This window comes from Neltuma alba, unplaced genomic scaffold, assembly GCF_004799145.2.
Source record: "Neltuma alba isolate B1F8T4 unplaced genomic scaffold, ASM479914v2 tig00000468_pilon, whole genome shotgun sequence".
Taxonomy (NCBI): Eukaryota; Viridiplantae; Streptophyta; class Magnoliopsida; order Fabales; family Fabaceae; genus Neltuma; species Neltuma alba.
In genome coordinates, this window is record NW_021632065.1 from 140534 (window position 1) to 155847 (window position 15314).

The 15314-nt window shown below is 32.9% G+C and overlaps 2 protein-coding genes across 5 annotated transcripts; both read right to left on the reverse strand.

Moving 5' to 3' along the window:
- Nucleotides 1-370: 370 nt before the first annotated feature.
- LOC114739474 (ribose-phosphate pyrophosphokinase 1) lies at nt 371-6975 on the reverse strand. 4 transcript variants are annotated; one of them, XM_028927547.1, is made up of 10 exons: nt 6856-6969; nt 6557-6788; nt 6261-6440; nt 5548-5796; nt 4913-5056; nt 4095-4262; nt 3208-3277; nt 3034-3115; nt 1447-1606; nt 371-447 (listed from the first exon to the last, which is right to left on the reverse strand). In XM_028927547.1, exons 2-10 carry the CDS (start codon nt 6695-6697, stop codon nt 412-414), a joined length of 1230 nt encoding a protein of 409 aa, XP_028783380.1. In that variant the 5' UTR covers nt 6698-6788; nt 6856-6969; the 3' UTR covers nt 371-411. The 4 variants fall into 4 exon arrangements, with proteins under 4 accessions (XP_028783380.1, XP_028783373.1, XP_028783388.1 ...); XM_028927540.1 differs by lacking the exon at nt 371-447 and adding an exon at nt 657-1003 and having other exon boundaries at nt 6885-6975; XM_028927555.1 differs by lacking the exon at nt 371-447 and adding an exon at nt 657-952 and having other exon boundaries at nt 6856-6968.
- A 2638-nt stretch (nt 6976-9613) lies between these two features.
- On the reverse strand, nt 9614-14909 carry LOC114739577 (protein NRT1/ PTR FAMILY 7.3-like). Its single transcript, XM_028927662.1, has 4 exons — nt 14792-14909; nt 11683-11900; nt 10989-11542; nt 9614-10475 (listed from the first exon to the last, which is right to left on the reverse strand). The coding sequence occupies exons 1-4, from the start codon at nt 14907-14909 to the stop codon at nt 9614-9616; spliced, it is 1752 nt and encodes a 583-aa protein (XP_028783495.1).
- Between the last annotated feature and the right edge of the window lie 405 nt (nt 14910-15314).

The window sequence follows — 15314 nt, forward strand, 5'->3', positions numbered from 1 at the left end:
TTTTTATTCTCTTTTTTTTCAAAATAGTCTTTATAATAATTACACAAGTTAAAAATTTTATTAAATGATAGTTCTAATTAAAACACATAATTAATAAAAATATTCTAAGAAATTCAACTTATATTTGTCACAAATAACTAACTTAATAATTTTTTTTTAATTTACTCAAATTAGTCAACTAATTCTTATATCAAAGATTAGAAGTAATACTAACTAAAAACCAATAATAATTTATCCTAGGCTTTTAGGGACACAGAGAAGGACCTACGATAACCTCTCTCTTGGGGGGAAAGCTCTTCCTCACCTTGGCACCCTATAGCTTGCGGCTTGCTCATCCCCCCCGGGGGGTTTAAGGTCTTTCGTGGTTAAAAGACATAGTTTCTCCATTTCATTCATGCCATTTCTCAACATTCAATAATGTTTACAGCAACAATACTGAATATTTACTTTCGATTCACATTGAGTAACGGTAAAAGGAAATAGGACATAAAAATTTGTCTAAAAGGATCAATAAAATTTTGTCTTTCAAGCAAACTATGGATTTTGCTCCTTTAAAGAACAAAATGATCTAGATTTTTATTAAATTATAAAGATTAATGTTTTAAATAAAAAATAATTTAGGAGACCAATTTTATCAAAATCAAAATAGGAACAAATTTGAGAGACCAGCAATTGTATTAATCCTTGCTTAATTGACAATGATTCAACAAAATACGAAAGAATATGGAAATATAACAGAACAATATGACCAAGTATCATAAACTGTTCAGAGTTAAAATTCACCAAAAATAAGGGAATCACGTAAGACTTCCCATTATGAATGTTAGACTACAAATTTTTTTTTCCCGCATCTACAGGACCGCTTATACCCACGGAACAACTCTACAGACTAAGAACAGCTTTTTCCACAAATTCCATCTAGAGTCTTCGGTAGTTACCGCAACGTCATAAGCTAGAACGAGCATCAATCAATGCCCAAATTGGAATAAGGCTCAATTCCACCCTGATAAAGTAAGAAATTATAGGGAAAACAGGAAGTTGCGAAATAAATCTACTTATGATAACCCCATCCAACAAACCAATGGAACTAAAATTGGTCTAGATTAATCATGATTAAACTAATAATGCTAACAATTAAACGTCAAACGGAAGTTGAAACATCAACTCAAGCACACTAGCTTCATGTGCGCACAGATAATTTCAACAACCCTAACTTCATGTGAACACATCAACTCAAGCACACTAGCCTCATCGACCCAAAAGAACACAGATGCATGTGCACACATCAATGCCCGGGTATTGCGAAGCACGCGTGCAGAGACATATAGACATGCACTCATAAACATACCATGAACATGCACGCAAGCACAGGTAGAGATGTTTTCAATTAATGAAAGCAATAAACAAAAATCATATAAAAAAACTCCATCAATTCAGGATGCTTACTGAGCAGTCATCATGAACACGCCATATAGTTTCCCCCAGAAGGTTTGCTACTGACAAGACTGTTAATTGAGGGAAATAGTTCTTCTCAGCCACTGGGATTGTATTTGTTATGATAACTTCCTGAAACACGCCACTTGATAATCTTTCTATAGCAGGAGGACTGCACAGGCATCAATGATGCATCATAAGCATAGCCGCTTCATATCGATTAACTAGAATGAAAACTACGCAAACCTTAGTAAACGATCAGCAGTTTGGCTTTTGTTATCATACATCCTTTATTCATTAATTATCAATAATTCTAAAAACAAAAATTCTGAGCAATATTAAGAAAAATTTGCGAAGTAAAAATATAACAAGTACATAGAGATCCACTCTGTTGATGAAATCAAATAAGAAAAAGGTATTAGCATACATAACATCAAGCGGCCCAAGAAATTCATTAATCCAGAGGCGGGACCCAGTCCATAATAATTCGTGTATTACTCCAACCAAGTACACCAATTAGAAACATAGCACAGCAGTGAAATTTTGATGTATAAATTGTGAATTAATTTATATGTTAGTTGTTAGTTAGTTAGTTAATAGCCGTTAGGAGTCATTAGGAGTTTACAAACAAATTGTAAGAGAAACTCAGAACTCAGGGTTAATGTGAATTTCAGTCGGAGCATCTGTCTCGTCTCTATCCCTCTGTTTCTCTCCTACTGCCTCTTCTCTCCCTATCTCCCCATCTCTTTCTCTCTCTCTTTTCCTTCTTCTAACTACCACTCTACATCGAGTTTATACCCTCACTACTGAGAAATGATCACGCATCAGCCTGATGAGGGTCTTCATATTTTGCCTCCCCAGTGGTTTGGCAGGTTCTTCAGTGGCATGCCATTTATCTAGGCATGCATTTAGGAGGCAACCCAAATGTTACAATATCTTTTTGGGATCCCATGCATTTGAATAATTCAAAGGGTACTTTCTTTCCTTCAGGTGACTGCATAACGTTTTTTTGGATCCATTGAACGTAGCTAAAGGTTAGAGAGTGATCATGAAAGACTTTTGGGTCCTATCACAGAAATGAGAAAGGATCACCAACTAAAAAGGACGTTTAGGTTTAGGAAAAATGGTGGCCTAAAACATTAATTTCATAGGAAAATGACGGGGGCATTTTCCTCAAGAAACTTATGTTTCCTGGTAAATATGGTTTCCATCGGAACGGATGGATGTGCTACTCACGGCTACTCGTAGGGGTCTGGACTCTGGAGAAGCACTTCTCAGTGATATGAATTTACGATCCCTTTTGTTTCTGTAAGGCTCGGTTATCACTCTCAAATCAAAGTTTGGAAGGACATTTTAGCAAGAAAAATTTTGTCGGAGGTATTTCCATGCCTCAATATTCTTCCTTGCATAGTTCATTTATTCAGGATTCTGTATATTACAGAGTCCAATTTTCAGTAGGACAATTCTCTTCAAAATATATATGTATATATTCTGTATACATGTACCAATTATATAAAATGAAGATTGGCTCTACCTGCAGAAGCTCTTATATGATTGCCGCTTATACATATGAGATATGAAACATGAAGATAAATATACCTGAATACAGCATGTGTACTACAAGCATAGACTTCTCTTGCGCCCTCTTGATGCAATAGAGCTGCACCCTTGGAAATAGTCCCTGTAACAACAACAACAAAATAATTATCATATACAATACAGTACAACTTAACGAAATTCAACCCAATAGTCAAAGCTAAAGTATAAACTCACCAGCAGTATCAATCATATCATCTACCATAACTGCTACTTTTCCTTTCACATCTCCTATCAAATTCATCACCTGCAAGATGAGATTCAGCTTAATCAGAGGACATAAGGAAGAGTGTCAAATTAGAACCTTCATCATGAATTCCAAGGGGAGGAAAAAAACAAATGTTACTTTCGGTCATCTCTTAAAAACAAAGAAATTGCAGGGAGATCCATAACTCCTAAAACAAAAGCAAAGAAATCAAAATAATTTAAAAATTAAAAAAAAAAAAACCTCTGTTATATATCACATTAAAATCTTGCAGGTCATAAATATCCAGAAGAAATTATCTTAGCACCATGCTCCAATCATGTCCAAGAGTACAATCATTAAAAAATTCCCAACATCTCAAGTAATTCTGCAGTTCATCTGACACCAAATGTCCTATTGGTCTGCTAATTTAATTCATATAAACTGAAAGTGGGAAAAAAGAAAAAGAAACGGAAAGAAGAGTACAAAAGGTATTCTAAATTATTCATATATCTACAAAGATAAAGCAAGCCAGCTAAACAGTGATATAATTGTTATACTTTTTAAACATATCAATATATGTTAGGAGAAGAATGGAAAGAAACAAAGTATATGTAATGGGCACCGTAGTGGAGTGGGGGAGGACACGAAAAAAAAAAAAATTTTGTTAGAGGTGAAAACCAATCCACTTAAGTACCTCATAGTCCATCACATACTACTCAATGTGAGACTTAAACATATCATGCTATGTTATGGCATCCTCCAAACAGATAATGCTATAATTTATGCTTAATATGAAATATCCCCGTTAATGGCTTTTTGCCCAAAAGAAAGAAAATATCAGGGGTTTACAAATATAGTAGCAAGGACAGAATTCTACCTCTGCAACATTGTGTGCATGGCGCCTTTTATCCACAATAGCTAACGGTGCATCAGATAGTTTTTTTGCAAAAGCACGTGCTCTAGCAACACCACCAACATCTGGTGAGACAACTACCAAATCATCTGAGCAAATAGTCTTGCTGGCTAGATAATCAAGTATCACCGGCTGTTGTTGGCACAAAGGAACATATGGTTAGTCAGTCAACCAAATTTCTTTGGAATTTTATGATATATCAAGTTCAGCTCAGTCCATAGTCCAATTATTCAATATAGCAATAAAGAGCAGCAGAGAGGGGCAAGAGAACAAGAAGTAACAAGAAAACTTAAAAAAATCAGAGAAAAGGAGTAAAAGCCCTCAACGTCATATAAATGAATACAACTGATTACCCTCTCGACACATCAGATATAGCGACTCCCTTCAGATACCCATGTGAAGAAACCAAGAAGCCAGATGAAAATTTCTATGTAATAAGATATGCAAGAATATCTCACTGAAGGAAAATTAAGGGAAAAAAATTTATATGCGTGAGTGGGGGCTGCTACTTTGCCAAACCAATTTCCCAGAAGTAACATTTTTACCATTTGCAAAACGCAGTTTTAGGTTAATGTTCCATTTCGCAAATGTCAGTTTCGAGTTACCCAAACAAGTTGCCACACAGAGGCTATGATGTTTTAGTAATTTGGCTTTGTATATTATTAATGTCAAGCATGTATATTTATGTTTGTTTTGGGCGTATGTATACATTCAAGAGAGCACACATGTTTTTCAGTATCCATGTTCTTTTGTAGTCAGGAAATAACCCAAGTAGTATTTACCTGTCCATAAACATGATCCACTGGAATATCAAAATAGCCCATAGACTGCCCAGAATGAAGGTCACAAGCAAGGACACGATTGGCACCTGCTTCTGTAATTAAATTGGCTACAAGCTTGGCAGCAATGGATTCACGCCCTTGAGTCTGAGAAAATGGTTAAGAAAGTGTTCAAACCAAACTGAAATTAAATATATGATATTTTCGGTGAAGTTTTGCCAATATCAGTGTAAGCATGGCCTTCAGTAACATTCCACAGAAATGCCAATAACGTTCTTAGAACTGATAGAACTTAAATGTCCTCCAAACAACAGAAAAATAATTTGTATAACATACAAATAGAAATAGGGAAATGAGAAGAATATCCACCAAATTCAATTATAAATAGAAAATACATTATGAACATCTTAAAAAGGTTGAAATAAACATCCCCATGCAGAGTATCAACTAAATAAAAGCTCTTCAGCCAGCTTTGTTCGAGAGGGAAGAAATACTTCACCGGAGAAACAGAGCAGTCAAATTGAAACCCAAAATGTGATTAGGTGGGGAGAAATGGAGAGCAAGAGAATCTTCCAATTTAACATTCTGGTTATAAAAATACAATGGATGAGTTCAAATTTCTAAATGCACAAACTAACCTTTCTATCAGCCCTAGCATATCCAAAATATGGAATGACTGCAGTAATATTTTTAGCTGAAGCCCTCCTACAAGCATCAATCATTATAAGAAGCTCCATAAGATTCTCATTAGCAGGAGGACATGTGGGCTGCACAAGAAACACGTCACATCCTCTGACACTCTCTTGTAGCTGAACATATATCTCACCGTCAGCAAAACGCTTTATTTTTATTTTTCCAAGCTCCAGGCCCATGTAGCAGGCAATTTCCTATTTAATACACAAACATGCATTAGGCACTTCGCATACCAAATAGTCTGTCATATAATACTAGCTAGAGTTCAAAAGTAATCAACCAAAACATGTTCACAAATGCAGTTAAAAAAGTAAGCGGTCCCATTTGAATGGGCTTATTAGAAGATCATTAGAGTTTATCAGCTTCAGCAGGTACTAATTAATCATTTCATGCGTTGGTATAAATTTATTGGGAGCACTTACGATGCTTCTATTAGTTAACTGTGAATTACACAAACTTAAGTTTAAACCGGTTTACAGCACTCAAAGATATTTTTTAAATCGTATCTTTTTAAGTTATTTATCCAAATGGGCAAAGTCGAGACTCCCTCAACTTTTTGGGAAAAAAAATTGTTCAACAGGGCTACAAATCATGTCGTGCGAGTAAGAGGCAAACCAAAGAAAGGGAAGGGGGAAAAAGATTGAAACATCAAGCTGACCTGCGCAAGAGCTGGATTTGCCGTGCCTGAAAAAATCCGGAGTCGAGTGTCATTTTTATAAATTGAATCCTGAACACGAGGATTTGGTGTCAAGAAACTGGGAATCGCATTTCCCCCATTGAGTGTTACATCAATTGGCCTCCCATTCTCAAACTTCAATGGCTCAACAATATTACACCTCTGAGAAAGTAACATATAACATAAGACAATCGGAGCTACAAGGAAATGAAGCAACAGGATGATTGAAAAAGAAAAATCATGAACTGAATAAAAAGATGGCATTAAGGGTGACTTACGATCCTGTTTCGTAGTGAGACATCAGGGCAACGATCAGTCGGAGCAAAATGTTTATGGGTAAGAAAAGAACGGGAAGTGAAGGAGGAACAGAAAGCTGATTGAAAAAGTGAAGTAGACATTGCAGGCGAAGTTACAGCCATTGCGCCAAGTTAAGAGTGTTTTTTCTGTTAAGCCTCCACTCGCCCGCCAATATTGAACCCCTCACGCCTCAACTGAGGGAGGGGAAGCAAGCTGAGAGACAGAGCACCGTAAGAGAGATTAAGAGGGATAACGTAGATGAAGTGAGAAATAAACTTACAGAAAAGGAGAGATGAAAATGCCGGTGACCTGCAAAAAGTCTCTCGATCGAGAGAGAGAACGCGAATGAAGGCGGGAGAGTAGATGCTCGGTGAGAATCACAGAACGGCGTGAAAGAGGATGAGACTGAAGTGCGGTTTGGCTTCTTCATTACCAAACGCAGCGTTTTGTTAAATGTGGGAATGATGCACTGTCACAGAAGTGACAGAACGCAAACAAATATCCTTTTCTCCAAAAAAGAAACGTGCACAGAAAAATCTCTATGAAAAAATATCTTCCAGAACGGATAGCTTCATATACTCTTCTACTCCCCCAACGTAGTACTTCTGTATTTGAAATAAAAAAATCATCATTTATAAAATACAAGCAAATACTACTTCCGGTCCTAATTATAAGACCCAATTGACTTATTTGAGGAGATTAAGGAAGTGAATTAAGTTAGTTATTTGTAATAAATAAGTTTTGTCATTCCTAAAATATCTTTGCTAATTAAGTATATTGGCTAGAACTATCATTATTAGAAGGACTATCTTGAAAAAAAATGCATAAATATGATAGACAAAATGGATTGGGATCTTATAATTAGAACCAAACAAAAAGTCAAATGGGGTCCTATATTAAGTACCGGAGGTAGTATATAATAAGAGTATTATCTCAACTTATGTTAACATGTTTATAAGTACTTAATATAAACGGCTCCAAATAAGTCTTTAGCCCGTTTGGTTGGATGATAAGAATGAGAATTACATATAATTCTAATGCAAAAATGTGTTTTAATTATTTGGTTGGGTTTTACTACCTCCGGTCCTAATTATAAGACCTAGTTGACTTATTTGAGGAGATTAAAAAAGTAAGTTAAGTTAGTTATTTATAATAAATAAGTGTTCTCATTCCTAAAATATCCTTGCTAGAACTATACTAAACGAATTGGAGTAGATGATATATGAGTGGACCCTTCTCCTCCATCTCCACTGCTTCACCCTGATTACCAACAGCTGGCTGACGATGAGGAAGAAGTACAAGACGCACGAGGAAGGCTTTTTTTTTTTTTTAAAGCTGATATTTTTGTCTTTTTTTTTTTTTTTTAATTTTATTTGTAATTAAGTAAATGTAAAAGATATATTTTATTACCCCATTCCTAATGGTATCCCAAACAAACTTATAGTAATCACTATTGCATTACATTACATTCCCACACATTACATTTTATTATATTTTCTATCATTCATCGAACCAAACAGATTAGTGTTTGGTCTTTATAACAAAAGAAGAGGTCTCTCTCTCTCTCTATTTATGGAACCTCTTGGGAAGTGTTTGGATTAGTTTTTTAAAAATAATTTTATGATATAAAAAATAAGTACATGAAATGAGTTTTGCTTGGCCTTTCGTAAAAGCATTTCTAAACAACTAATCCAAACATAATAAAACGTTTCACAAGAAAATAATATAAATATGGGTATCAATACTAAACTAAACAATGACATTTGGTAGGGAACTTTGAAGCCTATATTGTCAAATTTCAAACAAGGTCAAACTATACGGTTAACTTTTTATAAAGAGAATGAAACATTTTATCATGGTAATAAAGAATCAAATTCAATGCAAAAATATTTATTGTGGTAAAAAAACAAAGAAAACCTCTTATAAAACATTTATAAATTAAACTAACACAAACACAAGTCCAAAATTAACACCTATTTAGAAATCCCAAATCATATAATGCGTATAAATAGGTAGGCATACCATATCAGGTCCCAACTAACTCAATCCACTGCAAAAAGCCCACATAACCTCAAAATGCAATAAGTAACAACTATGAGTACCAGTAGCTTTTTGTAAACATAAGGTAAGATAAAAGTAATTCAATTTAATATGATTTATGTTTGGATTGACTTGATAAAAAAGTTAGTTTGCCAAACTAAAACTTATTTGGATAATTAATAGAAAAACAAATTTACATGGATTTTATTAAATAATTTATATAAATTATTTATATATTATGTGTAAACAATGTGTTAATTCTTAGAAAATTATTAAAATTAGAATGGCAATACTTATATCAAGTTCTGTTATTTATTATGTCAAATTTTTCAATCATATATGGCCATATGTCTTGTCCTTAAAGATTATTATTTAATTATATACCCGCATAAAATAAATAGAACACATACCATGTATAATTGGAGAAGTTAACACAATTGATATGAGTAACTTGATTTAAATATTTTCTAAATAAAAAATTTATTGTTTGGAAAATTTTGAAAATTCATTTTAGTTAATTAAATATATTTAATGGATAAATATGAATATAAAATAAAAATTTTATAATTTTAAAATTAAAATTTTAAAAATAAAAATAGCCATGGGTGCACAAATTTGGAACTCCTTGTTGAAATCATTTTTCTCTGGTAAAAAGTGAGCATTTTTTAGCATTAAATGTTAGTAATGGCAGATTGGTGTCTCCACCGCTCATCACAATATTTTCTAGCTTTCCACCGCGCCAAGCTTTTGCTGCAAAAGCTAGATGGAAAAAACGCCAAAAGCATCTCTCTCCAAATAACTCTTCAACTTGCATTTCACAATTTCCTAGACACGTTTTCCCCTCCAAATAGAGATCCCAACGCGTCCTATTATTTCACACAAAGCACCCTAATATACAATAAACGAATTCAATACGGAATTTTTTTTCCATTTAATACATCATTATTTAATCTTAAAAGGTGGGCAATGCCTAACTTATCATATGCAATTCAAAATCCTTAAACCCTAGGCTCTAAGTTGATGATTTTGCTATTGTCTTCTTCTTCATTCCTCTCTTCAAATTTAATAGGTTCATACCACTTAGCACAAGCAATGTAAATTGCAAGGTTTGCTACAACCAATACTGCCAAAAGAAAATAGAACTTGTCCAAATGTCCCTTGTCAAGATTTCCAGGGATCCATCCTAGGCTCTCACCTCTCTGAGAAATCTTCACAACAATAGCAACAATCAAACTACTTACATAGTTTCCTAGTGCCATTGAGGTCATGTAAAGTGCACTTCCAAAGCTCCTTAATCCATCAGGTGCCTGCCCATTGAAGAACTCTAATTGACCAACATACATAAATACCTCTGAAGCTCCTATAAGTACATACTGTGGTGTCTGCCAAAAGATGCTCAGTGCACTTGATTCTTCATCTCTAGCATTTTTTAACCTCAAATGCTCTACCACTCCTGCTGAAACCATGGCCATCATTGCTATGATGAGCCCTATTCCCATCCTTTGAAGCTCTGTGAGTCCTTTGTTGTTCATTGTTTGGGCAATGAAAGGGTTAAGAACTTGCTGGTAAAAGAAGATGAAAGCCAAGGCGCTTAGAATATTGAATATAGACATGCTTGCTGGAGGAATTTTGAAAGATGAAATTTGGTAGGTGTCCATTGCAGCACCTTGTTCTACAAATAGTGATGACATTTGAGTGAAAACAACTGAGTATAATATGGTGCATAGCCAAATTGGGATTAGTCTTAGTATGCATTTCACTTCCTCTACTTGAGTCACAGTGCAAAGATGCCACGGATTATTAAAGTTATCTTTGCCCATCTTGCTGAACTCTTCAGGTAACGCTGCTTTATCCAAGAATCTGATGAGATATAGTAAGTATAATAAGATCATGGAAATAAAAATGTGGCTAAAATACATTGATATATTCAAATATCAGAAGCCTTTAATTTGGTGATTTCAAGTTCTGTAATAAAAATGAGATCAATATATCCTTGAGAAGTGTGTATATATGTACGCTTGCACGTGAATGCATGTGTTTATATATTTATATTTGTGCGAAATACTAGTGATGAATAATGGGTTAGTGTGAAAGTTGTCTCAGAAGTTTATACTCAGGAGCAATATTGTCTCGGAACTTTTTTGGTCTAAAGTTGTCCCAGAATTGTTAGAATGAAGCGACATCACCCTATTCAAAATGTTAACGATCAAGTTTAATTTGTTAATGGGGTAAGCAACATTGCTACACCTTGGAACTTCCAAGGGATATTGAACCCATAGATACTTCTGGAATAACATTACTCTTGAGCAAAAATTTTTAGGGCAGATTTACACCTTTAATTCATGAATAACTAAAATAATGAGATCAACTTACCTAAATCCTCCAGTGTGCAATATCTTTCTTCCTTCATTAGAACATTCTTCAACTTCAAAAAGATTGTCTTCCCCAGATACAACCTTGACCTTCCATTTTCTTGTTGCTGCAACAAGGACTTGACAAAATCTAGGAATAGGATTTCCACCTGGTTTAAAGTACCTGTACCTCGTAGTGCCATAAAGGAACAAGATCAAAGCAAGACTAGCAGATCCTGTTGAGGCCCAAAACCCTAGAGTCCACATAGCTTCATTCTCAAAGTAACCCAATACTGTGTCGGAGAAGAGCGATCCAATATTGAGAGCAAAGTAGAAGTAGCTGAAAAATTCTGTCCTCGAGTGTCCTTCTTCTGGGTTTCCTTCATCAAACTGATCTGCACCAAACGTGGCAATGTTGGGTTCGTATCCTCCATATCCTAGGGCTATTAGGTATATTGAGAGGTAGAAAAAAGCTTTGTGATATGGCAAATGAGATCCACAATTAAAGTGTTCATCTCCACAACCCCTAGGTTTTAGTAAAAACATGTAGGATGTGAGTGATAGTAGCCCCAAACCCTGTCATGTGTGTGTGTATATATATAAAATTTTATTAGAACAAAATTATGTGAATAAAATTAAAGATTCTCCTTAATATAGTACACACACAGAGAGATACCAATAGATGGTTCAAAGGAAAAGAGATCCAAAGTACTTACAAGAACAAAGATGGCTTGGAAGACCACACAAGTTGTATACCTTCCCCAGTAAGAGTCACTGAGAAAGGCTCCAACAAGAGAACACATGTAGACAGTTCCTGTCCACTGGCTAACGCTGTTAGCTGCGTCTGCGTTGTCTTGTCCCATAACCCTCGTCAGAAACAGCACCAGATTCACTGCTACCCCATAAAATGCCAACGTGGCTAGCCCATGATTCACTGCTTCACACAACAGCTGGACGTTATCAATTATTTCAGTAATCTTTTTCTCTCGTCCTGAATGTAGGAGCTAATTCAGTGAATTACTTTATCCTAAAGGTAAGACCTCCACTTTAAATTAAAGGAGCATACAAGCACTAACAGCATGATATTACAAATGGAATTAAACACACAACTTCTTATTTTCTAGAGAACTTACATGCCACTAGGTTATAAAACCATTGACATTTACCTAATTTTCTTAATATTTATACATTAGTTATCTAGTTCATATGTTTAGAATTGGAGAGGGTATATATTTTTCTAATAAAGCCCTTGGTATGAATATTGGTGACATAGTATAGTAATGAGAGAGATGATCATCAGGAATTTGTATTTATTTAACTAACTTGCTTTGTCAATATTGTAATTATCAAAATGTGACTTCTAAATGTTAACTGAAGGAGTAATTATCATACTATAGGGTTTCTAGAGAGATGGAGGGATCTCCAAAACATGTGAATCTAACTACTCTCCCCTTCTCTCTCTTATTTACCAAATGGTAGTTGTTGGAGAGTGTTCTAAGTTATATTTGTGCGACCAGATTTCAGTGTTCATACAAGATTCATGATTGTATTTTTATAATAAGCGGTGATTGTGTGTGTAAAAATAAATAATCTTTGTAAGATGATATTATTCCATTTCTTCAATTAAAGTACTCCTTCAGTCTTTAATATAAGACCTAATTAACTAATTTAATTAGATTAAAAAATTTAGGTAAGTTAGTTAATGATAAAAAATATGATATGTTTTCTACTAAATACCATAATCATCATCCTTAATATCAATATGGGTAATTTAAGAAAAACTGATAATATAAAAAATAAGTCTTATATTTAGGATCAAGATCAACTCAACAAATAGGTTCCACACTAATGACTAGAGGATTATTAATTATGAATATTGGATTCAAAGAAAAAGAACTCGCAAAGTGGGTTTTAACTTTTAATTTGCCTCCATCTCTTCAATGTAATTTGTATAATTTTCTTCTTTGAACACCGACTAATTTGGGTTGAGTCGGGAATGACCGGGCGATAATCTTTCTGTGATAATGTTTAGGAGGATGTCTTTGTTTGAATTTTATAATGATTACAAAGAATTAACTAAAAAAATATGAGAAAATTTCAGGATAAAACATAATTATAAAATAAATAAATCAAAACGTTATCTACATTGTCAGAGAATTAATTATAAATTTTCAAACTATAAAAATTAATTTACAGTTTGATTGAAGTTATGACGACAAAAATATAATTTTTCATATTAGTTATATAAGATACTCCTCCGGTCCTAAATATAAGACCTATTTTATAGTGCAAGTTGTATTAAAAAATGGGTTTTATATTTGAGACCGGAAGAGTATATAATTTAGCTCTTAAAAGCATATACTCATAAGACTTTAAACTAATAATTATGTGAGTGTATACATGCATAGTTCTTCACTACAAAACGGTTTTTTAACAAAAGACTACTAACTTTCAGCTCAAAAAAAAAAAAAAAACAAAAGACTACTAACGGTTCAAATCTTGAAATTTTATAATGTATTATATGCTATTTCCTATGTTTAACTAAAATATTTGTTTATCTTATGTTGAAAATTAATTTTGTAAAATAAAAAATTAAAATGTTAGTACAGAAAAGAATAACAAAAGTCAGACAACAAATTATGTGTGTGTATTATAATATACAAAAGTTGCATGAGGTTGGCAAAAAAAAAAAAACTAAAAAATAATAATGACAAGTGAGTATCATCAATCTTGTTGTCATTTGCTGCTTTGAAAATTTTTATTAAGTTATTTTGAGATTACATTCCTTGCATGGGTTTGTTTCGTACGAGAAAAATGGAGAAATTTTTTTAGTGAATTCTATTTTAAAAAATTGAAGAATTGAGATTAAAAATTTTTAATTAATTTTTCTTATTATTTTATGTTACATATTTTTTTTAATTAAAATTTTACAACCTGACTTCTCTAATTTTTTAAATTGAATTCATTAAAATTTTTTCATCCCTCCATATTCTTGGGTTAATCAACTAAGGTAAAAAAAGAACTTCGTCAAGTTTAATCTATAGTTAGATGTTGTCCATACATATTGCATGAAGTTTGAGGATGAATATTGCTTTATTCGCAATTTATAGATTTTATATTATATAGTAATATATTCATTATTAATCTCAGAATTTCTTCCCAATATTCTAATACTAAGAATTCAAGAAGGTGGTGGGTTTGGTGAATGAGATTGACTTTTTTTTTGTTTTTCTTTTTATTATGTTATAACAAATGACCAAATGTACTTGATTTTTTTTTTATACAACCAAATGTACTTGATATACCCTCGAAAATATTTTTTTATATTTTGAACAAAATATGATAAGTAAGTTGTTTATTTTTTAAATAAAATCTTGTTACCTACTTTCTGATATCATTAAAGAAATTACTTAAAATTAATTAAATATAATTTTTTCTGGTAAAAAAATAATTTTTTTTGCAACTTTTGAGAATTACTCTTTAACTATTGTAGTTCATTGGAGGGGGATGGAAAAGGTACTATTTAAGCTAAGAAGGCAATTTTAAAAAAGAGTCATAAATATTTCAATAAATATGATTGGAGGGAGTATTTATTAAAAATCTCCCCCCCATCCAATAATTCGGAATGGTTTTTCCCCTAAAGTATAAAGTATATTTCCATAGTAATTTTATTTTAAAAAAGATTAATATAATCTTTAGTCTTTCAATTTTGTATAAATTTTGATTTTAGTTCCTTCAAATCAAAATCTATAATTTAAAACAGACTAAAATTAAAATAAAAATAAACTTAAAAGATTAAAAATTTTAAGAGAAAATAAAATATACCTAGGATAAGATTTCCAGCAGTCCAAGTTCCTGTTCTTCCTCGGACTGCAGGATAGTTGTGCCTGTCAGTGGACCCATCAAGTGGGCAATCCTCCCGTTTTTTCATCTTTTCTTCCATCAGTCTCCTGAAATATATAACATTATCAATAAATATTAAAAATTCATAATTTAGAAATTTTAAGTAACGCATTAAAAAAAAATCAGTTATCACGCTCAAAAATCCGCAATCAATATTTTCCGTACAAAATTAAAAAAAATCATTTAATTCTTTTTTAATCAATCATATAATCATATAAAGAAATAGTCACAAATTCACATTGCTTATAAAAATTTGGCGACATTATTCCCATTATTTTTATCTATCATCTCATATATAACTTGATTAATTTTGACAGGATCAAAAAAGACAGGGTCATTATTAAATATGTCAAATTGGAGAGGAAATGAAGCAAGAAATTAAAAAGCAGGGGAAGAGATTGTTTCACCTGCTATATGATGAACTTGAAGTGATGACTGGATATTC